Genomic DNA, 23,477 nt, shown 5'->3' on the forward strand with positions numbered 1-23,477 from the left:
CTCTGTACCAACCCCTTACATAATCCAACCCGGTTGCCCAGCGGGAACATGAGCGAGCATGAAGTCCGCTGTGAACGGCAGTCGTCCATCCTAGGACAAATGATGATGGTTCATGAATGCGACAGACCGAGTGGTAGAGGAAGTGACGATGAGCTGGTTGGCGTGCTGCGGGGATGGATGTGCGATTGGACTGGTGGATGATGGTGAGGGTGTGTCTGGCTGTGTTTGCCCAACGTCGGGAACGCCAACTCCGTACGCTGGATGCCCATCATGGGGCGGGTATAGAGGGTTAGATGAGCTATCGGCGACGATAAAATCCCACATTCATCGAGGCCGGGACGACAACATGGTGGTTGTTGTTCTGGAGGCTGCAGAAGAGATCGGAGGGCCCGAACGTATGATATTCCTACTCTACTACTCGATGACCCCATATCCTACCAGTGGAACTGTCAGCCTACTTCCGAAGACCTGTTACCTGTTCTCTTGGGCCCCGCTCGACCAAAAGGACATGAAATCTGAAGCTTGAAGGAGAACTGTTAGTGGCTGTCAAGTTGTAGTAGAGCATCTGACCTCGATGAGGGCTTGTGAGCAACCCCCGCATGCCGTGGCCCAGTACTTACGCTATGGGGGAATCCGACGCGACGTGACCATTGGCGCCGAACTTATTGACATAGGCATTTTGGCCTTATGTTTTTAACATGTTTTTAACGTGTTAAAAACACGTTAAAAACATACATGTTTTAAACATGACAGTTTTACACGCAACACTAATAAACAAAGGACGCGTTGTGTACGCGCTTGATCACGTGTTGAGATATTTCACGTGATGGTGTTATTGTGGCTCTTTGTTTGTCACGCTTTGGCCTGGGTTTTCTTGTTCTCGACTGGGCGTCAACGGCGACATCGCATCCACGACGAGCAAGCTGGAGCCGCTGACGCTAGCCCCGACAAGCTAGACAGTGCAATCATCTTCCTCCACGGCAGCCGCATTGTGGAGGGATAAACGAAGAAGACCTACTTGGCCGCATATACTGGCATGGCCCAACGTCGTGCTCATCACCACAGGATATCCTCAGTCCCAGACTCCACCGCTATTCTCACACGCCGTAAGCTGCAGTCGCGACGTGGCGCCAGTGCTCGAAGACGCGCGTTTACCCTTGCGGACCCGTACGGCCGCACCTCGAGTTCGCGCGACTCGCGCGCGTCTGGCAGCTCACCTCCGACGTCGGCCCGACCCGTTCTTGTACCATTGCAGTTCAACCTGCGACGACTCCCCTCTCGGCTCTTCTCAGAACGCAAGGAAAGTATGCGCGATGCGGGCGACGGCTACACAGTACGCGCGGGCGCGAAGCGGAAGCGCGTCGTCAGTGGCAGTGAGAATACTGCGGGTGCGCGCAGCACGCGTAATGCTGGCAGGGTGAAGCGGCGCAGGGCAGTGCGCGAGTCGAGCGATGAGGATGAGATGAGTGGCATGGACATCGACGATCAGGCGCACTGGGAGTCTTCGGATAATTCCGAGGACGAGGGCGCAATGGACTCGTGTATGTGTCTTTGTATCTTATCCATCTTTTTGCTCAATGTTCTGCCTAGCGGACGACTTCTTGATTCATGAAGCGGATCCGCGGCAGTTATTTCGTATGCGCAAGGAGGAGCTCGTCCGCCTCTATATCGCCGCCGGCCTCACTGAGGATGCGGAACTTCTCACGAAGCATGAGATCGTTGACTGCATCGTGGCCGCTCGAGACGATGTGGCAGAACTACCACCTTCATCTCCAGGGATCGGTGATAGCAACTCGAGCGACTATTCCTCCGATGGTGGTAATGTCGCGGGTGGCGAGGAGACAGATTTCGGTGGGAAGTTCAGGAATGGGCTGAGAAGACGGGCGACGGTTCAAGACTTAGGTCGGAGTGCTCGCTCGACTGCTGCCAGCCGGTCTCTTTCTCTGGGTCAACTGGAGGCTGCTCCTTCCCACGGTAAGAGAGCTCGAGAGCCCAGCGGTCCATCTTGTCCAATACGCAGGTGAGAGATCTTAGTCTTCTGTCCTAATTGCAATTTGTGAGGATAGTGCTGCGTAGACGAGGAACGAGTAATGCAAGTTCCAGCAGGTCTTCACCAACATCCTCAGCCGCCTACTCCCTTCCTTCCCCTCCCGCCACTCGTTTGCGCACTCGCAAGCTCTCTAACGAGGACAGCGTCGCGTCAACGTCAGCCAGACTCAGCAAGGGCAAGGGTAAAGCAAAGCAAGTGGAGTTCAATGATGAAGTTCAGGTCAAGTCTAAACCTGTCACTCGTCCCTTTGACGATGAAAGCGACCTCACCGACCTTACAGAGGTCGAACAGTCGATTGCAAAGATATCTCCCAGCCCGCGACGCTTGCGTAGCAAAGGCGAGAGGCCTCGGAGCGAAAAAGAAATCCCAGTAGAGACTGCGTTCGACGCAGACCGGCGGGTCACACCCATGCGGAAAGCGAAGGGAAAAGTGGGTTGTTTGCGGGAAGAGGACGAAGAGGAAGAGGAAGAGGAAGTGGATCAACTTGAGAGTGGGACGGATCAGGATGAGGAGGTCGACCAGCTGACGGAAACGCCATCACCCATGGCCACTCCAAAAGCTGCAGTCCCCCGGGGTCGATGGACTCCAGTTGTACGCAGATTGAGGCCGCGACGGATCCAGACTCATACGCCTCCTAGTGACGGAGATGATGAAGGGAGTGAAAACGATGAAGGGGCTGACGTGGAGACGAGCGTGGATGGAGAGGACGAGGAGAATGAGGGTGATGACGAGAGGAGCGTGGTGGACGGTGAAAGCGAGGAGGAAGAAGAACAGCCACCTCCAGAGCCTAAAAAGCTGCGCAACGGGAAGATTGTACCGGACGGTGAAGTCGAGGACGAGGTTGCGGAGGAAGACGATGACGAGGGGGACGAGGACTACGCGGACTCTACTGTGGAGGATGTTGATGCCGAAGGTGAGACGGAGGAAAGTGAGGGCACTGATGAGCCAATGGACGATGATGGTACGTTCCTTCCTGTCTTTAGCATTGGAGCTGACGACTTTATGGGTGTTGATCAAGTCGACCTTACCATCGCCACGGCAAGGACCCTTGTACGCCTACGTCGGGACGACCTCGTCCGCTTGTGCGAGACGCGTGATCTGGATGCCTCGGGAACCAAGTCTCAACTCGCTGATACGTTGCTTCAGTGGCGGGATCGGCATTGTAGCGAAGCATCGTCGCCATCCTCAACAGGTACGGCTCGCCCACCTTCAACCGCCAAAGGTCGTCCAGGCCGGCGGAAGACCAGAAGTAAGAGTAACAGCCAGACTCCGCCTGTACTGCTGCGATCGGATCGCGTCCATATGGACGAGCCAAGGACACCTCCACTTTCTGGTCAACAGAAGGAGGCGGAACCAGAACTTGAACTCGATCTCGAGAGCTTGGGGCTAGAAGATAGAGAAATTCCGCCGGATAAACTGACGAAGCTAGAGAAGATCGGGAGCGGCGGTTTCAAAGATGTCTTCATCGGCAAGTTCAAGGGACGTCGGGTCGCCATATCTGAATTCCGAAGTCAGCTTAGTGCAAGTGAGTATTTCCGTTATGTCAGGCATATTGTAGTGTCTGAACTTTAATAGTGGACATCAAAGAGCTTAAGTTACTGGGCGATTTCGACCATCCCAATATCGTCCGTTTCGTGCGTGGCGCTTTGTTTACTATCACTTGTTTGAGACACTGACTTGCCTCTAGCTTGGTGTGAGCATTCCGGAGAACACTCGGGAGACTCCGGTGATGATTGTCAGTGAGCTGTGTTCAAACGGTGACTTGTTCGACTACGTCCGGAATGTGAAGCCCCCTTCACTCTATAGAGTCGTACGTATCATTATTCACAGGTTACAACGGGCTTTCTGAGTCTTTTCTTAGCTCTGCATCATGCTCGACATCGCTCGCGGGCTCGAGTATCTCCATATGCGGAAGCCTTCTGTCATTCACAGGGACTGCAAGTCGTCCAACATACTGATCACATCCAAGGGTATTGCCAAGATCACGGACTTTGGACTGGCCAAGGTCAAGCAATCGACACGCTCCATGGTTCGCAGCTTGGTCGGCACGGTGAACTGGCAAGCTCCAGAGTTATGGCACCCTCATCCCAAGTACAACCACAAGGTCGATGTATTCTCCTGCGGCATGGTGTACTGGGAGATGCTGCAGTGGCATGTCCTGAACAAGAAATTCCCGTGGGAGGTATGCATCATCACACCCTATTGCTGTCGGGCTCTCGGGTTGATGGATGAGCTTACAGGGTATGAATGAGCATGCAATTTATGATCTCGTAGGTGCAAAACGTCAAAGGTATGTGGCTCCGCTCCCCCCGAGTGAACAGCTTTGTTCAAGGCCGATGTGTTTAGACCTTCGATTAACGGCCTGCGTAAACACTGGTGTCCGGAGATAGTAGATCTCATAGAGCGAATGTGGGCCCAAGAACCCGACGAACGCCCTACCATGTCTGAAATTGTAGAAGAGCTGGAACATCTCGTGCAGATATATCGTTGACCGCATACCCCCCAGCACGTCAAGACCTTTACCCACCATAACCATGATCCCATTGTTCCGCCTCTGCCATGCTCATCGGACACTTCAAGTTGGAATTTATGTAAATTTCTTCATGCTTTGTGGTCTCATGTTAGAGCGAGAGCTTATTCCCCTTGTCGCTTTGTATCATGCCGCGTCGAACATCACCAATTCACATAGTAGTTGCATCGTGTTCTATCCATCATTGTATCGCTGTCTCCAACTCAATGTTAACAGTGCATTTTGTTTCTTGTACTGGTCGGATTCAGGGAAGTGCCCACGGGAAAATAAATAGATTGTGAATTTGCATGCAAGTTGGTCCCTGTAGGTCCATACTATCACAGTCACAATCTCGATCAGACGAGTCACGTCTTTACCATCTTAGTGACGAGGGCTGAAAAGTTCGCCAAGAGCACAGTGGTCTTGGCCTATTGTCGCATGCAATGAATCTATACTTCTGCTATTAATCGTACCACACCATCTAGATGGTCCTGCACTTGGGCAACCCTATGCATCGTAAACATTCTTGACCTTGTACATCTTCGTGTCCGCAGGCACTACCACTTCTCCCTCCCCGTATACAGTCGAAACAGAGTACATCTTCGTATCTGTCGGGGTGTCAAAGAGCGCCTTTGACGTGCTCTTCGCCTCTGCGCCCTTCCCTTTGATGAGCGGCGGAGCAGTAATAGGCGTCGCGCTCTGCGAATTTGCCTTGCTTGCAATACTGGCAGCGCGGCCATCGGGGATATGGATGAACTCGAGGCGGCCGTCGGGTGCCACACCATCAAAGATGTAGTAACCTTTGCGCTCGAACTGGATGATGTCGCTCTTCCTGAGCTTGCGCACGTTCGCGTCCGCGAGCGCGTCTTCACGGAACTCGGTGATGGGCGTGACGAAGTCCTGGACATCATCGTTCTCTTCGAGCTTCTTCTTCGTAATGAGGTAGTCATAGTCGAGCAGTGTGACGTCGACGAGCGTGTGCGCGGGTGTGGGCTGGGCGAGCCATGTGATCTTTTTCTTGGTCTTGCGGAAGTCGCCTGAGAGGTGCAGCTCCATCTCAATCGCGGTGATTATACCTGCGGAGTTCACCGTCTTGGAACGCACGAAAGCATTACCCCAGTCCATTAAGGTGATCTGTAGAGCAGATGTGAGATGAGGATCAGGAGATGCTGCAAGACACTGACCTCCTCCTGGTCGTCGAACGAGAGAGCATCTTCCTGCTCGACGAAAACATAAGAAGAAAAGACAGTCTGCTTCTCCCCGACCCCAGGGTTCTTCTTGTGTTTTGGAAGGCTCTTGACCTCAGGGTCAGCAGGTCCACCCTTGATAGTCACCGGCACTCTGGACATCAGAAACAGAGGTTAGCAGGGAAACAGATAGAGATGCGGACAGATGCACATATCACTCTTCGCAATTGCCCAGAATCGTGGTGCGATGGGGTCAATGACTTTCTTGTTCAGTGTCCACAGCGAGTCCCACTCGAGTGAGACGATCGCTTGTGAAGGACCTTGCGCAAGCATGAACTGGCGCAGCGCTTCCACTGTCAAACCTCTTCGGCGGATACCTGCAATTCGGTGATGTCCGACCTCAATCAACGGCCCAGAACCTGAGAGAGATCGAGTTACCTCGGACGGTGGGGAACCTCGGGTCATCCCAGCCACGAACGAGACCCTGGTCGACAAACCAGTGTAGTTTGCGCTTGGAAAGGAGAGTATAAATGAGGTTGAGACGACTGACGTCTGAAGTGAATAACATGGCACATCAAGGGCAACCACTTCTTACTGACCTGAAGTCCCAGATGTGGACAGGACGCAGGCCGAGGGCTTCGATCATCCAGTAGTACTGGGGGTTCCGGTCGCGGTACTCGTTTGTCCGCAGTGCGTGCGTGACGCCTTCGAGCGAATCTACGATGGGGCAAGCAAAATCGTATGTTGGGTACACCTTCCACTTCGATCTGAAGAACAGACGGAAACGCAACATGAAGATCGTTGTTGAACTTCTGCTGGCGGGAGTGCTTACCCCGTTCGGTGATGCGGCAGGAGGTTGCAGCGATAGATGACGGGGTCACGCATCGCTTTGTTGGGGTTGTCGACACTCATCTTCGCACGGATACACCACCGCACACCCTCCTCAGTCCCCGCCTTCATCTCCGCAAAGTGCTTGAGGTTGTCCTCGACGCTGTCGTCTCGATGTTTTGACGCAACGCCGTGGTACCGCTCCTCCCGCATCTGAGCGGATGGTCAGATCGGCATTAGCTTGACTCCGATGTATAGTATTTTGCTGTGGAAGGGGTGAGCGCATGCTTACCTGGGTCTGCTCGGTGTCGTCAGCGTAGGCCTTGCCAATTTTGATTATCTTCAACGCTAGTTCGTACAGCTCGTCAAAGTAATCCGATGTGTGCGACAATTTGTCTCCATGGATCTCCAGCAGGGCAAGATCCTCGAGGATCGTCTCCTCAAACTCGGTCTATCCACAAGTGCATGCATGTCAGCATCGGAAGTGCCAGTCGCACGAGCCCGAAGGGAGATGAGGCACCACGCACCCTCTCTTTCGTGGGGTTCGTGTCGTCAAATCGGATCAACATCTTCCCTTTGTACATCTGCGCGAAGTACTGGTTCAGCATGGCCGCTTTCGCATGGCCAATATGGAGATAGCCACTCGGCTCGGGCGGGAAGCGCGTCACGACCTCACCCTCCTTTGCATTTGCTAGGCCGAGCGCGAATGACGCGGCAGTCTTATTTAATCGCGCCTTGCTCGATTTTGCCTCTGAGAGCCAGGGAGACACGGAATTAATTCCATGAACCAGGTGCGGGCTGATGAGATGCTTACCGGCAAGGCTTGCAATAGCAAGCTGTGTAGATTCGAGAGACTCGAGATGTGAGAACCACCGGAGAAGATGCGGGTGCTTGTTGTTCTTGAGCAAGCCAACGATCTTCACACTTCCTAACATACACAGGTCAGTGGGCGGCGGAGCCCCGGCAGACATTGAACGAACCTTTGAAAGCGCCCCACACGATCCAGTCGGAACCTGTGATTTGTTGGCCCACGAGGTAGGTGCGAAAGGCTAGATGATCGTCAAACGAGTCCAGGACGGCGACGATTTCGGGAAAGGCGGTCAAGGTCGGCAGTGTCTTTGCAAGTGCAAAGTATGCCGATGCCTATCCACTTCGCGTGTCAGCTATATATCCTACCCACACGAGCAGCATAGCAAGATACGGAGGACGAACCTTGGCACCGTCCTCCGGGAGGCCGCCTGCTTTGGCGAGGGCCTGCACGACCTGGTCCTCGGCGGTGATCTTTGAGCCATCAAGCTCTAATGTAACGCCCGATGCGCTCTCGTCGAACGCGAGCTCGACTTTTTGGGTGTATGTCGCGATCGCGACGGCAGCGAAGGGAAACGGAGAGGCAGCGGAGGAGACTGTGAGCACGTCAGCCATCGCAAGTCTACGAATTAACTATTTCTGAGCAAACGAGAAACCAAGTTAGAGATGCTGAAGGCTCGGGGTGACTCGTCTGTAGGAATATATTGCTCAAGCGCCGATCTCGAGTTTAGAGTTTCGATATACACCGAGATGTCCGGGGTCCAACTTGAAGTTAATCTAATCGGCTTCACCGTGACATAAATACTGGTGCGCACATCTCTGCTGGTGCTAAGTAATGACCTTTCCTCTTCGGACGATCTATGATTTTGTTGCTTCTTCTACTCGAACATGAGTGTTGCCCTGGATAGCAAACCCGACGAGCCAAGTTGTCGTCTTCAAGCTACACCGACGTTGTCCACTCCTAGATCTGCGGTATACCTGACATATGACATCCACAACCCACCCCCGCATCCGGGAGCGGCCTGGACACGCTTTGTCTGCATATCTGACACGCATTCGAAGATCTTTCCCGTGCCGCCAGGAGATGTCCTGCTGCACGCGGGCGACTTGAGTAGTCGGGGGACCTTGCGGCACTTGCGGCACGCTGTAGAGTGGTTGCAGTCACTGCCACATCCGATCAAAATGTGCGTGAAGTGGTTCTTATTGAATGACGACGGACATGCTGATGCTTTCGCTCCACAGCATGGTTGCGGGGAATCATGATGTACGTCGTGTGTAATGACGGGCGGGAGACATATTCACGAAGGTGCAGCTATGTTTGGATGAACACTGGGTCGTAGGTGGCAAGCTCTACCAGTGCTCAGGCAACGGTATCCCAGCTGAGGTGAGATTAGGACTTACTGTCAAGCCCTATTTGACGTCACAATCTGTTCATCACAGGATATTGCGGCTGCCCGTGCTATGGTTCATAGCGACACGCTGCGTCAAGCGGGTCTGCACTATCTTGAACACGAATCAATACGGATCACTGTACCAAACGGTAGAACCTGGGAGATATACGGTTCGCCTGTAAGTCCACCGCTAAACCTGGCCGCATTTTCAGAGACTGATCACAGGTATCAGGCTGCTCGCCGTTATTCATTGGGCGCGTTCCAGTACAAGGCCGGTGTAGGCACGGCCATCTACAGCCGCATTCCATCCACTACAGAGATACTCATCACGCATTCCCCTCCGTACGGTGTCTGTGACTTGACGCGTCGTGGACAAAATGCGGGTTGCCAGGAGCTTGCCGCGCGACTGGAGAGCAGGCACTTGTGCACCTGCCGGCTACATGTGTTTGGGCATATCCATGAGGCGCACGGGGTCGCGCTTGGGATGCCTACGGCTCAGAACCCGTGTGGCAGACTGAGTGTCAATGCGGCGCTGCATCATGTTGGACAGGCGGTGATTGTGGATTTGCTGAACTGACCTTAGATTTACTAGGCATCCTTCTTGAGCTGATTGGTAGTAAGTACTTGCATGTACATATTCGTCTATGAGTAAGGAAGTAATGCATGTCTTGGACTCCGGGGGTTACAGCCTGGTCATGACCGGTATTGGCACGCGTCTGTTACGGTACGCGTTCTCCCCTGTGACAGCTTGAGCAAGGCGTATCAACTATCTTGGACGCCACTAACTCACCGCTCGTTAGCTTAGCGTCTACTTACGCCTGCTGCATACTGCGTCTTCCCCCGACACACGTACAATTCTTACTCACCATGCATCAGGCTCTCAAGCACATCTCAAGCCTGCTTACTGTCACGCGTGACAAATATCCAGTCTGCAGCGGTTACGGGGTCGGGGTATGTAAATTTCCCGCGGGGGAATCGACTCATCCATGGCACTGTGGTCACCGAAGTGACTCGGCCTCTTGTCTCCTTATTATAAAATCTGGTTCGTATAAATGCAAAGCGCACGATCCACTTGCCTTATATCTAACGACCCATCATGCTGTGAGTCACTGCACATATTACCGCGGTCGGGTACTGACATCTCTACCAGCGCCGATCCCTCAAAAAAATACAAACCGTACACCCCCCTCAACCTTACTGACCGCCAATGGCCCTCTAAAGTCGTCAAGAAGCCGCCGATCTGGCTGTCGACTGACCTGCGCGATGGCAACCAGGCCCTCGCTAACCCGATGACCATCCCGCAGAAGACGCTTTTCTTCCACACTCTCCTCAAATGTGGCTTCAAGGAAATCGAGGTTGCATACCCAGCCGCGAGCGACACCGACTTCAACTTTGTGCGCGGCCTCATCGAGGAGGGTCAGGTGCCGGACGATGTGTGGTTGCAGGTTAGTCTACTCCCCTTTCACCCACCCCGAGCCGCCGGCCTTGGAACCCGTAGCTGGTGCTGAAAGTAGGTTGAGCTCAGGTCCTGACTCCCGCACGCGAAGACCTCATCAAGCGTACCGTCGAAGCGGTCGCCGGCGTCAAGCGCGCCATCATCCACATGTACAATGCAACATCGTGCACCTTCCGCGAGGTAGTCTTCCGCAACTCTAAGGAGGAGACAGTCGCGCTCGCTGTGAAACATGCCAAGATCGTCCGGCAGCTAACAGAGGAGTGCACGGCGAAGCATGGCACACTCTTCCGGTTCGAGTACAGCCCAGAGATGTTCACGCAGACTGAGCCAGAGTTCGCTTTGGAAATCTGCGAGGCTGTAAAGGCTGCGTGGGGCAGAGCGGGAACGGCGCCGATGGATCGGATCATCTTCAACCTGCCCGCGACTGTCGAGATTGCTCCACCAAATCACTATGCTGACCAGGTGGGTGCGAAGCTGTCACCTCTATAAACACGCTTCTCACCTTCCATGGAGATCGAAAACTTTTGTCGTAATATCTCTGAACGGGAGAAAATCATTGTCAGTCTGCATCCGCATAACGATCGCGGTAGGTGATACCACTTCATCGTGCATGGATGAAAAGTCAATGTTTTGCCCTTTAGGCCAAGGCATTGCTGCTGCAGAGCTGGGTCTGCTTGCAGGTGCCGACCGCATCGAAGGCTGCCTGTTCGGCAATGGCGAGCGGACGGGTAACGTCGATCTCGTCAACCTCGCGCTGAACCAATACACTCAGGGCATCAATCCCGGTGTCGACTTCAGTGATATCCAGGCAGTGATTGATATTGTAACACAATGCAATGACTTGCCCGTACACCCTCGCCATCCGTACGCTGGAGAGCTTGTCTTCACCGCTTTCTCGGGCTCACACCAGGACGCCGTCAAGAAGGGCTTTGAGGCGCAGCGGATACGACACGCGAAGGCTGCTGCCACTGGCGAGCCTCAATACTGGGACATGCCTTACCTACCGATCGACCCTGCGGACCTGGGTTGCAACTACGAGGCAGTCATCCGTGTCAACGCCCAGTCTGGCAAGGGCGGCATCGCATATCTCGTCCAACAGCACTTGCAGCTGGACATGCCCCGAAAAATGCAGATCTCGTTCTACCAGATCATCCAGGAGATTGCGGACCGCGAGGCGCGCGAGATGACCGTGGAGGACATTACGGAGGCCTTCCGCACCACGTACCACTATGGCGGATCGAAGTACGAGGGCCGGCTGGTGCTAAAGTCTTTCCGAATCTCCGCAGAGCCCTCTGCGGACCTCGTGACCAGCGACGAGGCTGCCGATGAGCGACGCCAGTTCGACGGCACTATCAGCGTCGACGGCGTCCTGCGTGTCATCCGGGGAGACGGGAACGGGCCCTTATCCGCGCTGCTCGATGCACTCCGTACGCACCTCGAGATCGACTACTCGATCCGCGAGTACACGGAGCACGCGGTAACGCAGAGCCAGAACGCCAAGGCTGCCTCGTACGTCGAGCTCGTCCCGTCCGCGCCGGACGTCAAGGGTACCCGTCGCTCCGCCGAGTCGTGGTGGGGCGTCGGTGTCGACTCGGACATCGCAGGCTCCGGCTTACGTGCGGTACTGAGCGCGGTGAACGCCGTGATCGGCACGCGCGAACTGCCCGAGCTCAGGCTGAGCGTCGGGTACAGTGCCAAGTCCGGGCAGGCTGACATTGCGTCCGTGGTCCTCAACTCGCTGCACCTCGAGCTCCCGCGTCGCCTGCAGGCATCGTTCTTCGAGGTCGTGCAGCGCGCGGCGCGCGAGTCCGGCGGGGAGATCTCGTACTCGGACCTCATCGCGCTCTTCCGCGAGACGTACGGGTACGAGGTGCCCGACCGCGAGGGTCGCTTCGTCATGAATAGCTTCCACATGGACAACCTCCTCGAGAGCGGTCGCAAGGAGCTCACGGGCGAGTTCGTCATCAACGGCGAGCTCCGCCAGGTCTCCGGCCAGGGCAACGGCGCCTTATCCGCGGCCCTGGATGCACTGAACCAGCACCTCTATGGGAAGGTCGGTATCCGCGAGTACTCGGAGCACTCGATTGGTGAGGGCACGGAGGTGAAGGCAGCATCATACGTCGAGCTTGCGTATGAGGCGGACGGAGGTGCAGTGAGGTTCAACGCCTGGGGCGTTGCAACAGACACGGATATCGCTGCATCAGGCTTGAAGGCTTTGTTGTGTGCGGCAGGCAGGATTGACCTCATGACGCGTCGATAGGAGAGGGAAGGATTGGATGCACCCGTAAAACTGCCGATGCTTAGCATGCATATAATGGCAGCATCATCTAGTATTACCTTGATGTACGAATGAATGTGTTGGTGCCACGACGTACCTCACCGCTGCCCCCCTGCAAGCCTCCACAAATCGGCGCAAGCTATACTGCTGGCGTTTTCTACGAGCCACCTGAATCACGATGCTTAGCAACTAGTAGAAAGCAGGCTGATACGACAAAAAGAAACGGCCTATGATACGTATAATAAAACAACAGAGCAGCTTTCAGAACTTGAACTCCCTCTCCCTCCTGTTGTCCCTGTCTCGGTCCATCTTTTGCTTCTTCTTCGCCATTTCCTTTGCGATCATGTCCGAGAAGTCCTCCTTGGAACCAGGGACGCCTGCAGAGCCGCGAGAATGCTGGTCGTACTTCCTGCGAAGTTCCTCCGTGGACATACCCTCCAGCTCCGCCGCATCGATGGAGACTTCCACGCCATTGGACCTGCGCTATAGGAGACAGACCTGTCAGTAAAGCATCTCACTATGGCCTGCTGACGCACCTTGGCACCCCTCTCGTCTCCGAGGACGGGAATTGCACCAGCACCGGTAACAGCACTGACATCGTACCCACGCTCGCTGCCTATGAGGCCTCTGACCGACGTTTGCTTCTCTGGCACCACCTGGTAAAGCGACCTCGGGCCGGTCTCTGCAGCTTCGGACTGTGCTCTTCCACCATGTTTCCGCAGTTCCAAGAAGTCGGGTGTCTCGAGTCCACCAGCCACCGTGGACACAACACTTGTCATACCAGATGGCGTCTCGAGGCCTGATGGTGTTTGAAGACCGTCTGCTGGAGTGGGTTCCGGGGCCTCCTCTTCTTCGCTCTCTTCCTCGCTCTCCTCTTCCTCCTCCTCTGAAATGTTTGTTAGCTTACAAAATGCGGTGATAATCATGAGTCAACGTACCTTCTTCGGGCTCCAGTTCGCCCCACATATTCCGATCCACTGGTTCACCCATCTGCAGACCAGGAATCAGTCAGATGACAATATAGTGAATGAAAAGTCCTACATCGGCATCGTTGTTCTTTGGCAATACACCGAATACGTCACCATACAACGGACGGTTGTACTCGTCAAGGGGGGGCTTACCCCAACCACCTGGATGGAAACCCCACTGAGCACTTCACACGGTGGGTCAGCACATTGCTCAACACAACGATCCAGAACACGCACCCTTCCGGTATAGGAGCATTCAAGCCGGGAATTCGTAGTGTTGGGTAGCTCGGTGGAGGGCCGAAGCGCTGCATACTGATAAGCCATGGCGGAGGTGCGAGCGGCGGTATAGATAACGCTTCTACAAGCTCAGGGGAGAGATCACCAGGTCGCTTGTGCTTCAGCTGGGTCTCAAATTCCTTGCCTTCATAATACCTATCAGCATTGGGAGTGTTAGCTGCACAAGAAGGAGGCGCAACTGACTGCTCACATCTCGCCAAAGATCGTGACGTTCGGCTTGGTCATGAACTTGAAGAAGGCGTCGTGCAGCTTCTGGTAGTCGATGTCGACCTTGCCCATCTTTGGCTGGACCCGTTCGCGAGTTTTCGCCTTGAGTGACATGTTGGCCTCCTTTTCCTTGACAGCGTCTCGCATTGTAGCAATACCAGTATCGGCGATGTAGGACGGAAGCTGAAAGGGTGGCTTCTCGATACCCCTCTTGCCTTGCAGGTAGTCGCGCTTCGCGCTCCAGTGGCTAGGGATGGGCACTGTATTTCTGTAACTTTTAAGATGAAGCAGCATGCGAGGATCAGCAGCAGTAACGTCTGTCCACTCGACGACCTCCGGTTTCTTCACTAATTGCTTTAATTCGGCGACCGTCAACCGGTTTAGTTTGCGCGCTTTCTTCTTGGAAAGAGGTTTCTTTTCTTCATCTTCCGAGTCGCCCTCCGATAGCACACCGTCGTCATTGTAGAGGACTTCGCCCTTTGAGATTTCCTGATCACGGCTCTGGGGAAAGGTGACCGCATGAATAGGGGATTCGCGGCCAAGGAGGACTGGAGACGCACAGATGCTGTTTCAAGGGGCGGCTGGAAGCGAGCAAATACGTCGGAGAATGCTTCGAGGGCAGCGCCCTTAACATCCAACTGCTCAGACACGTACTCGACATTCTGAAACTGATCGCCGTCTTCCATCTTCACATCCTCCCCGTTTGTCTCCTGCGACGCATGTGAGGTCGTGTTCTTCGCGGCACGAGAAGGTGTACGCACCGGTGATGCAGTCTTCTCCTCCACCTTCTTCTGCTTCTGCTTCAGACGGCGTAGCTGATTTTTGGACTTGATCTTGGGGTGCGATTTGACGCCATTCGTGATGATCGCGGTTTCCACTTGTGCAACCATGTTTCAATCTGGAGCGAAGACGAAGACCGAAGTGGGGAAGAAGGAGGTGTATGAACGGGCGTCGTCCCAGTCGAGCCTGGGCAGCTGACGTAAGAGTCAATTCCCACGTTTGGGTACGGAGTTTGAACTTTCCGGCAGGCTCCGTAAGTAGTTCAGTCATCGTCGAGACAGCAAAATTTGCTTCTGGACAAGTCTTCTGACGAACAGAACTTTTACAATCAACACTCGCCAACCCTTTTCTCTACGCCAGTCGATCACGGCCGTCGACTGCTACGTATCACGAACCAGATCAAGACCAAATGTCAACGTGAGTGGCCTCAGGCGGGCTCTGCAGTCACTTCCGTAGCTGACGCAGTCGGAATCCCCAGAGAACAGCTTCAGGATGTCCAGGAGGCGGAAATCGAGTCCAACTGGGACCAAATCGTCGACAAGTGCGTATACTGACTGCACCGCAATTGACAGAGTCCGAAGGTACTGATTCTATCTGATCTGTAGCTTCGATAACATGGATCTGAAGCCCGAATTGCTTCGGGGCATCTATGCTTACGGGTGAGCCGCCCTACGTGTCTCTGACCCGTACACCTCCTGACTCCTTTTAGTTTTGAGCGCCCCTCTGCCATCCAGCAGCGCGCGATTGTCCCCGTCATCAAGGGCCACGATGTCATTGCCCAGGCTCAGTCCGGTACCGGCAAGACTGCCACCTTCTCCATCGCCATTCTCCAAAAGCTCGACCCTGCGATCAAGGGCACGCAGGCCCTCATCATTGCGCCGACGCGTGAGCTCGCGCAGCAAATCCAAAAGGTCGTCGTCGCCCTCGGCGACTACATGAACATCGAGTGCCATGCCTGCGTCGGCGGCACGAACGTGCGCGAGGACATGGCAAAGCTGCAGGAGGGCGTGCAGATCGTCGTTGGCACCCCCGGCCGTGTGTTCGACATGATCAATCGCCGCGCGCTCAGGACCGACACCATCAAGATGTTCTGTCTGGACGAGGCCGACGAGATGTTGTCGCGCGGATTCAAGGACCAGATCTACGAGGTCTTCCAGCTGCTCCCGCAGGACACCCAGGTCGTGCTGCTCTCGGCCACCATGCCTGCGGACGTGCTCGAGGTGACGAAGAAGTTCATGCGTGAACCCATTCGTATCCTCGTCAAGCGGGACGAGTTGACGTTGGAAGGTATCAAGCAGTTCTACATTGCTGTCGAGAAGGAGGAGTGGAAGCTGGACACCCTGTGCGATCTATACGAGACCGTTACGATTACCCAGGCCGTCATTTTCTGCAACACGAGGAGAAAAGTCGACTGGTTGACAGAGAAAATGCACTCGCGGGAGTTCACCGTCTCCGCTATGGTACGTGGTGTCGTTTCCTCGGTCAGGTTCGTGTGCAGGTTACTGAGGTATGTTTGTCAGCACGGCGACATGGAGCAGAAGCAGCGTGAAGTCCTGATGAAGGAGTTCCGTTCTGGCTCGTCCCGTGTGCTCATCACGACAGATTTACTCGCTCGCGGTATCGACGTCCAGCAGGTGTCGCTCGTCATCAATTACGACCTGCCCACTAACCGGGAGAGCTACATTCATCGTATTGGCCGTGGTGGACGTTTCGGACGCAAGGGCGTTGCCATCAATTTTGTTACGACGGAAGATGTGCGGATGTTGAGGGATATTGAACGTGAGTGATGCTCGCTCGGGTTGGTGGGCTTGTTAGCTGATGCATTATATGTTGCAGAATTCTATAACACTCAGATTGATGAAATGCCACTGAACGTCGCGTATGTAATTTTGGTGATATTGAGTGCTCGCAATCGAATCTCATGTTTCGCCTCATATCTAGCGACCTCATCTAGATGCACCCCACGTTGCGCCCTTGAAGACTATCTTATCACGGACTTCCGCCTCCTTCGTCGGGTCAACGGCCCCAAAATTGTTTTCTCTCGTCGCTTAATCCCACCGTCTTACGACCACCTGCGCGTTGCACACACACCTCATTGTCTTGCCGCATCACGAGAAGCACCATCGATTTCCCTCGTCTGTCCTGATTGTTATGCGCCCAGTGGCGGAAGTTGTTCGTATACATTGTCCATTGCCTGTTTCGAATGTACTGTGTGTGTCCTGCGATATATTACTCTATGCATGTCAATTTCAGCCTGACCCGTGTGATGCGGGATGGGTGCGGGAATATGAGAGATGTGATACGAAGGTGGGACCAGGAACATGCGGGAAGGGGGAGGCTGTGTGGCGAGGCTGTGTTGGTGGCGTGGGCCTCTTCCCGGGTGGGAGATCAGGTCGTTGGAGTCAAAAGATTGGCCCGGGTCGTCCTCGAAGACTCGCAGAGGAGGCACTGCTTGTCAAGCAGTTTCGCGGTGGGCCCACACTCCGACCATATAATTTGTCATATTTGAGGCATGGAGGATTGACTTTTTATACGAGACAGACCGGTCGTGCGTGCCGCCGTGCACCGGGACTCGGACGTTGTCCACTCGATAGCATACGCTTAGCAAACACTCAGCATACAGGCTGCTTGTCCCATGTTCTTGTTCTGACAGTCCATCATCGTTTCCCTGCAGGCAATTGATCCTTCGCCAGTCCGAGTGCAAAGCTTGTTCCCTTTTCTGCCACTCGTTGTGGGGCCGTGCCTGCCTGTACTCGCGACGATTGATATCCGTGGGGCCACTGGCTAAGCTTGAACTTGCTTTTGATCGCTAACTTATTATATATGGCGAGTTTCCCTCTCTTACCCCGAGATCCTCCTCTAACCTGCCACCTACAATCTCTCCAAAAAGCAGATATCCGTCGGCATGAAGCTCATTTCTCCTGCGCCGCTATCGTTCAGCCCGTCCCTGTCCAGTGCGTCGTCCTGGCATACTGCACAATCTGCATTCCCTGGCTCTCCTACCAGCGCCTCCGGTTCTTCTACTACCTTCGCGCCTACAGAGATCCTCCCGCGACTCTTCATATCCGACCTCGGCGCCGCCGAGAGCGCCACGACCCTCACCTCCCTCGGGATCACACACGTGGTCAGCGCGATGTGCGGCCGCGTGCTCGTCCCCTCAGGCATGCCGCTCAAGCACCTCCAGCTTCCCATCCACGACAATCCCTTCGCGGAACTCGCCCAACTCCTCCCGGCAGCGACGTCCTTTGTGTCCGACGCGCTCCGCGACCCAAACGCGCGCGTTCTCGTGCATTGTGTGCAGGGCGTCAGCCGGAGTTCCAGTGTCGTCTGCGCCTTCCTCATCGCCCACTACGGCTGGTCCCCCGACCGCGCCCTCCAGTTCGTCCGCTCCAAGTGGAGCCGCGCAGACCCAAACCCCGGGTTTGTCGGCCAGCTGAGCGAGTACGCGGAGTCGCTGCGAGCGCCCGCCCGTCAATAGCGTACGCGTTTGAAACGCGCTCCTTCTTTCCTCCGTGGACTGTATCCCTCGCTATCTTCGTCCCTTACCCCCTATTAGCCGTCGCATCATTCTGTCCTGCATCATGTCGCAATACGCTTTCCGCATAGCAACAGCACCGTTTCCCGCATAGGCATCGTAGTCCCTACCTTAGTGCTATTATATTGAAGCATAGAGCTGAACGTACTGTATGTACCTACTGTGCCCGTGTGGCAATCTTCATGGGTTCTTGCACCTCTGGATTCGTGAGTAATGAGCAGCATCGGCGGTGAAGCTCCAACACGAATAGTATACAATAATGTACAGTAACCATACATACTCCTACAACATTGAATGCGCGACAGCCATACATGAGTCCAATGTGTCAACAACAGCGAGACTGCGTCGCGTCAGAGTCCAGAGTCAGGTCAGTATTCGAAGGCCGTGATAGCTTTACACCTGGCTATATGCGCAGAATATGGAGTCAGCCTCGACCGACCGAAGCAAATATAGCGAGAACCCACTCTATCGTCGTCGAAAACGCCCCGCTTTATCTTGTCTAGAATGTCCCTTGTCGCCTGCTCAAACGCCGCCTCGACGTTCTGGCCCGATTTCGCACTGGCCTCCACGAAGAGCAGACCCTCCTCCTTCGCCCAGAGCTCCGCCTCCTCCGTGGGCACTTCCCGCGAACGCCTCCCCGGCCCCGAGGGCGCGTCTTCCGCACACAAGTCGATCTTGTTACCGACGAGGATGCAGGTGAGATGTGGGTCCGCGTGCTCCCGCACGTCCGCGAGCCACGAGCGGGCGTTCACGAAACCTGTACGTGGACCCAGGTGCCGGGCGTCAGCAGCGATGTCCGCGCGGGCGAGTTCGTCTGAACGCACTTTGCCGCGAGGTGACGTCGTACACGAGCAGACAGCCCGCAGCGCCGCGGTAGTACGACCGCGTGATGGACCTGAACGACTCCGTGCCTGCCGTGTCCCAGCCTGTTTACGCCATCAGCGTCAGCCGCCGCCGCCCGAAACGATGCGCACACGGACACGCGCAATAGCGGGGTATACGCACATTGCAGTTTGACGACCTTATTCTCCTCCGGGATCGTGATCAGCTTCGAGCCGAATTCCACTCCTAGCTAGAGCGGCGCAGGCGGTCAGCGATCGGAGGAGTGGCGCGGTGCAGTGCGACACCCGTGAGTGATCCCAGAGATGTGACGCACTGTTGGGTCGGGGTTCATGAGGAATCGCTGGTCGGTGAGGCGCACGAGCAGCGAGGACTTTCCCACTGCGGCATCGCCTACAAAAGATATAGTGGCGGGTGAGGATCAGAGGGAGAGACAGAAACGCGATGAGTACCTGTGATGATGAATTTAAGGACATAGTGCCATACGACGCCGGCCATGATTGTTCTGGCGAGGCTAGATAACTTGTCTGTCGTCTAGCAGATGGAAAATGAGAGCAGAATGCAAGTGAAAAAGATCCGAGAAAACTACAAAGTGTGTTCAGCTGTAGTGCTGTAGCCATGACGGTGGTGGCTGGGTGGGGACGCGCCCACGTGGCTTCCCCGGAGCTGCCCGGTTGCTCGACGTTGCAAACACAGCGTTGCTCCTTGCGCATACCGTCCGTCACGATGAGCAGTACTACCTGGCGCAGTGTCTTTTCGTATGTCTCACCCAGCTCACGCAGGGGTTGTAAATCTGACGCAAACGCTCATTTGTAGGTACAACAAGTACACCCAGATCGCCGCTCGGGCTCTCCGCCAGTCGCTGAAGGAGGAGGAGCGTGTCGCTGCGGAGAAGAGGGGGCTCACAATTTTGCGGTACCAGCAATGGGAGAACGGCCAGGGTGGCAAGCAGGTGCGTCTGCCCATTGCCACGTCACCGGTCTTCGTACCGATAAATTTTCTTCGTACAGGTGTTCTTGCACGAACCAGAGGAAACCACACCGCCTAAGAGTGCAGCAGTATAACGATGTTTGAGTGCACCCAATAGAAACAGCTGCGCGTTCGTCCGAGATGCAGTGTTTTTCAACGGGTGCTATGTCTGACAATCACCCTAACCGTGCCCACCTCTTCTGAGTCTCATTTGATATGCAGATTGGCTAGTAGACCGCTCGCACACACTCCCGCTGTGAATGTGGTTGCGAGAATAACCTTTTGCAGGTTATGACTCGACGACCGCTTTGGCAATGGAAATCCCGAAACATTGACGGGCAGTGCTTCTGGAACAGGGTTGCGTTGTCGGAGTTGAGGTTTGTTTTGTTTTTTCTCATGTTGGATCACAACGAGGACCGCGGCGGTCGGGATGTGACCGGGCGGTCCTCTTCGCTGGGTGATATAAGACACGGCGTGGCTCATTTTTGGGGTTTGGGTGGGGCGTGCCATTTCCTCTCTGCGCCTGAATGACTTGTACTGGGAGATTTCTGAGAACCACCTCTTCGCCGCTCGTCTGAGAACGGGTCATGTGGCCATTCTTCAGCTTCCTCCATGCCTTGATGCGGCTCAACATTGTTTGGGGCTTCTAATAGCAATCCCGCGTTACGACATAGGCCTCGTTGCAGCAACTGTAGGGTCGCGCAGCAGCAGAATTGACTGAAACGTCGAGCCCAGCGCCAGACCCACGTGCTGTGGCAGGAGTCGTATATGAGGCTTACGTACGCCCGCGACTTTTCTTTTCTCCCACCTCGTCTCTCCCCTTTCAGGATCGACGAACGTCTGTTCCATATAACTACCCTCAACACTTTGCAACTCGTACGTGTACTCCAGATCAAGCTTTTATCTTGCCGGCGTGCAGTCCGGAACCGCTCGGTTTCTGATCTCTCTGCCCTCTTTTAACAGTACAACAAATCAAACACGACGACGATGGCCGGAGCGCGAGGTTGTTTTAATTGTGGTGGACGTGCGTCGCGGTCCTTTCATTCTCAGTGATAGGCTTTTTTCCCTTCGTAGCCACCTGTGTCTGCGTGGTGGCTTTGCTCCGCCCTGACGGCTGCGTACCCTTCTTGTGACGGTGTGGGGTGCCGACGAGGACCCTGTTGGTTCTAATTGTCGCTTGTATCGCGTCGATGACATACTGCTGTCGTCGTTACCGAATAGCAACACCTCGCACCTCGCAATAAATCACTTTTTACCCCTACACATCTTGTGCCTATCGTCTCTGTCCTCAACTGTTGCCCTGTTTAACCACCTTTTTTCGCCGAAACCGACTAGACGGTCACCAGGCAGCCAATTGCCCCAAGGCCGGAACGCCTACCTGGTAACGATGCGATCTTGCGCTGCGAAGTTTTGTTTCTGATCGTGTTTCTGCTGGCTCGTAATCGCTTGAGAACAGCTACAACTGTGAGCCCATTGTTCTTGTTCTTCGCCGTGAGGTCCCGATGCGTTTTCTAGGCGGACTTGAAGGTCATGTTTCGCGCGATTGCACCATGGAGGCGAAGGCCAAGTCCTGCTACAAGTGCGGGCAAGAAGGCCATATTGTGCGCCCTACCTATATTTGCATCTCCATTACGACTCATCGGGTTGCAGTCGCGGGATTGCCCCGAGAACGCTAACGCTACCTCGAACTCCGGCTTCGGCGGAGGCTACAGCGGATCGTCCGGTACCGAATGCTACCGTTGTGGCAAGGTCGGACACATCGCCCGCGCATGCCCGGACGCTCAGGGTGCTGGTGGTGGGTACAGCCAAGGCCAGGGCAACTACGGCAGTTTCGGCGGTGGTCAGCAGAGAGCCTGGTGAGTACCTTCGAGACGCTTCAGTTGTCGCATAGGTCTGACCTTGGTATGGTGTAGCTACACCTGCGGTGGCGTAGGCCATTTGTCCCGAGACTGCGTGCAAGGATCAAAATGCTACAACTGCTCCGGATTCGTGAGTCCAAGCTGAGTGGCTATCTGAGAACGAGGCATTAACTCTCGTGGTGGTATTAGGGGCACATAAGCAAGGACTGCCCGCAGCCCCAGCGTCGGGCTTGCTACACCTGTGGCTCCGAGGGGTGAGTGGTCTCGCTGGATCGCGGAGCTATGTTTTGATGGATTGACGTCTTCCGTTGCAGGCATATCTCGCGTGACTGCCCTAACGCGCCCGCGGCGGCTGCCGACGCCTGAGGTCGTTGTATTCTCTCTGTTCTGCGCTGAACATGTCCCGTCGTCACCTCTTCCTGTTTTCTTGCTTCGTCTATCGTTTTGTCGTACGCAATGATATGTACGCCTACCAAGAATATAGCGTTGTGCTGACCCCGCTGGATCGCGGGGGTCAGGCATTGTAGAGATCATTTGTTTGAACGACTAGTCGGCGAGACTGCAACGAGAGTCAACGAGATCCCTCTAGGCCGAATTGGCGGGCAGATGTGCGCACGGGGGAACCCGTGCCGCGCGTTGCCGGAAGTGGGTGTAGGCGCACGACGACGCTGGCGGTCTTTTCGCGTCTTTCCTCAGGGTTATCCAGTACCCATATTTTCCTTCCCTCTCCTTGGCCCTTCTCCACTTCTCTGCTTTTCCTCATGCAAGCTCTGCGTCTGGCGCATCCTCGAGCTGCTCTCCGCCGCCCTCTCGTCCGCACCCTCGCGGCGACCGCAGGTTCCCCGCCTGCAGGCGCAGCCTCCTCGTCACAAGCGGTCGTTCCCTTGTCCAACGTGGAGGCCCAGTGGGAGCGCCTCTCCTCCGACGAGCAGCTCGTCATTCACCAGCAGCTCGAGGAGATCCAGAAGAAGGACTGGAAGACCCTCTCCATCGACGAGAAGAAGGCCGGTGCGTATCTCCGCGCGTCATTTTCGCGCTGGCCCCTCTGCGCGCAACAAAAAGGTGCTGACCGCGCGCGGTGGCGTGATCTGCAGCGTACTACGTCGCGTTCGGTCCCCATGGGCCCCGCACGCCCGTTAGCCCGCCTGGCGAGAGCCTGAAGGTCTTCCTGTACACCATGGCTGGCATTGCCACTAGCGGGGCTCTGTTCTACGCCACGAAAGCGCTTGGTACGTGCCCTCAGCGCGGTTTGCTGCGAGTGTGGTCTGACTGCTGCTTCTCTACCCCAGCCGCGCCGCCGCCAAAGACCATCACGAAGGAGTGGGAGGAGGCGATGAACCAGCGCGCGATCGAGCAGAAAATGAACCCGATTACTGGTCAGTGCTTCACCATACATACAACAGTTCCTCGGGATATAACTGATTGTTCCTTGTGTTCAGGTATCACATCGGAGGGTTACAAGGGACCTACGTTCGTTCAGCACAAGTAGAAGCGCTGCCTGTTGTGCACGTTACCG

The 23,477-nt window shown here is 55.2% G+C and overlaps 12 protein-coding genes across 12 annotated transcripts; 8 read left to right on the forward strand and 4 right to left on the reverse strand.

Annotated features, from left to right (window-relative positions):
- Positions 1-90: 90 nt before the first annotated feature.
- On the reverse strand, positions 91-324 carry SCP_0401850 (hypothetical protein; the record flags this gene model as incomplete). Its single annotated transcript, XM_027756924.1, has 1 exon — positions 91-324. The coding sequence occupies one exon, from the start codon at positions 322-324 to the stop codon at positions 91-93; it is 234 nt and encodes a 77-aa protein (XP_027612725.1).
- Positions 325-1,036: 712 nt separating this feature from the next.
- Positions 1,037-4,541, forward strand: SCP_0401860 (hypothetical protein; the record flags this gene model as incomplete). Its single annotated transcript, XM_027756925.1, has 9 exons — positions 1,037-1,541; positions 1,591-2,020; positions 2,077-3,011; positions 3,069-3,575; positions 3,626-3,684; positions 3,738-3,860; positions 3,912-4,232; positions 4,291-4,340; positions 4,397-4,541. 9 exons carry the CDS (start codon positions 1,037-1,039, stop codon positions 4,539-4,541), a joined length of 3,075 nt encoding a protein of 1,024 aa, XP_027612726.1.
- Positions 4,542-5,066: 525 nt separating this feature from the next.
- Positions 5,067-7,996, reverse strand: SCP_0401870 (Probable glutamate--tRNA ligase; the record flags this gene model as incomplete). The annotated part of the gene is made up of 11 exons (XM_027756926.1): positions 5,067-5,693; positions 5,744-5,900; positions 5,958-6,123; positions 6,185-6,291; positions 6,346-6,513; positions 6,579-6,787; positions 6,867-7,025; positions 7,102-7,325; positions 7,389-7,502; positions 7,555-7,717; positions 7,787-7,996. The coding sequence occupies 11 exons, from the start codon at positions 7,994-7,996 to the stop codon at positions 5,067-5,069; spliced, it is 2,304 nt and encodes a 767-aa protein (XP_027612727.1).
- Positions 7,997-8,269: 273 nt separating this feature from the next.
- On the forward strand, positions 8,270-9,349 carry SCP_0401880 (Metallo-dependent phosphatase; the record flags this gene model as incomplete). The annotated part of the gene is made up of 5 exons (XM_027756927.1): positions 8,270-8,565; positions 8,624-8,645; positions 8,694-8,765; positions 8,822-8,950; positions 9,005-9,349. 5 exons carry the CDS (start codon positions 8,270-8,272, stop codon positions 9,347-9,349), a joined length of 864 nt encoding a protein of 287 aa, XP_027612728.1.
- A 519-nt stretch (positions 9,350-9,868) lies between these two features.
- SCP_0401890 (2-isopropylmalate synthase) lies at positions 9,869-12,488 on the forward strand (the record flags this gene model as incomplete). Its single annotated transcript, XM_027756928.1, has 5 exons — positions 9,869-9,873; positions 9,923-10,217; positions 10,298-10,690; positions 10,742-10,814; positions 10,870-12,488. 5 exons carry the CDS (start codon positions 9,869-9,871, stop codon positions 12,486-12,488), a joined length of 2,385 nt encoding a protein of 794 aa, XP_027612729.1.
- A 279-nt stretch (positions 12,489-12,767) lies between these two features.
- On the reverse strand, positions 12,768-14,868 carry SCP_0401900 (Pre-mRNA-splicing factor sap145; the record flags this gene model as incomplete). Its single annotated transcript, XM_027756929.1, has 8 exons — positions 12,768-12,989; positions 13,043-13,392; positions 13,445-13,496; positions 13,548-13,659; positions 13,712-13,906; positions 13,962-14,479; positions 14,539-14,688; positions 14,740-14,868. 8 exons carry the CDS (start codon positions 14,866-14,868, stop codon positions 12,768-12,770), a joined length of 1,728 nt encoding a protein of 575 aa, XP_027612730.1.
- Positions 14,869-15,167: 299 nt separating this feature from the next.
- On the forward strand, positions 15,168-16,712 carry SCP_0401910 (ATP-dependent RNA helicase eIF4A; the record flags this gene model as incomplete). Its single annotated transcript, XM_027756930.1, has 7 exons — positions 15,168-15,175; positions 15,237-15,299; positions 15,364-15,417; positions 15,468-16,218; positions 16,279-16,537; positions 16,595-16,637; positions 16,700-16,712. 7 exons carry the CDS (start codon positions 15,168-15,170, stop codon positions 16,710-16,712), a joined length of 1,191 nt encoding a protein of 396 aa, XP_027612731.1.
- A 951-nt stretch (positions 16,713-17,663) lies between these two features.
- On the forward strand, positions 17,664-18,236 carry SCP_0401920 (phosphatases II; the record flags this gene model as incomplete). Its single annotated transcript, XM_027756931.1, has 1 exon — positions 17,664-18,236. One exon carries the CDS (start codon positions 17,664-17,666, stop codon positions 18,234-18,236), a length of 573 nt encoding a protein of 190 aa, XP_027612732.1.
- Positions 18,237-18,618: 382 nt separating this feature from the next.
- SCP_0401930 (GTP-binding protein) lies at positions 18,619-19,631 on the reverse strand (the record flags this gene model as incomplete). The annotated part of the gene is made up of 6 exons (XM_027756932.1): positions 18,619-18,696; positions 18,758-19,050; positions 19,118-19,219; positions 19,299-19,365; positions 19,450-19,526; positions 19,586-19,631. 6 exons carry the CDS (start codon positions 19,629-19,631, stop codon positions 18,619-18,621), a joined length of 663 nt encoding a protein of 220 aa, XP_027612733.1.
- Positions 19,632-19,859: 228 nt separating this feature from the next.
- Positions 19,860-20,197, forward strand: SCP_0401940 (hypothetical protein; the record flags this gene model as incomplete). Its single annotated transcript, XM_027756933.1, has 3 exons — positions 19,860-19,891; positions 19,950-20,085; positions 20,144-20,197. 3 exons carry the CDS (start codon positions 19,860-19,862, stop codon positions 20,195-20,197), a joined length of 222 nt encoding a protein of 73 aa, XP_027612734.1.
- An 892-nt stretch (positions 20,198-21,089) lies between these two features.
- SCP_0401950 (Cellular nucleic acid-binding protein) lies at positions 21,090-22,327 on the forward strand (the record flags this gene model as incomplete). The annotated part of the gene is made up of 8 exons (XM_027756934.1): positions 21,090-21,126; positions 21,438-21,483; positions 21,559-21,566; positions 21,618-21,703; positions 21,753-21,958; positions 22,016-22,091; positions 22,151-22,215; positions 22,276-22,327. The coding sequence occupies 8 exons, from the start codon at positions 21,090-21,092 to the stop codon at positions 22,325-22,327; spliced, it is 576 nt and encodes a 191-aa protein (XP_027612735.1).
- Positions 22,328-22,722: 395 nt separating this feature from the next.
- On the forward strand, positions 22,723-23,450 carry SCP_0401960 (Cytochrome c oxidase polypeptide 5, mitochondrial; the record flags this gene model as incomplete). Its single annotated transcript, XM_027756935.1, has 4 exons — positions 22,723-22,969; positions 23,056-23,190; positions 23,251-23,337; positions 23,401-23,450. 4 exons carry the CDS (start codon positions 22,723-22,725, stop codon positions 23,448-23,450), a joined length of 519 nt encoding a protein of 172 aa, XP_027612736.1.
- Between the last annotated feature and the right edge of the window lie 27 nt (positions 23,451-23,477).

Source organism: Sparassis crispa (genome assembly GCF_003851025.1).
Source record: "Sparassis crispa DNA, contig_000003F, whole genome shotgun sequence".
In the NCBI taxonomy this organism is placed as follows: Eukaryota; Fungi; Basidiomycota; class Agaricomycetes; order Polyporales; family Sparassidaceae; genus Sparassis; species Sparassis crispa.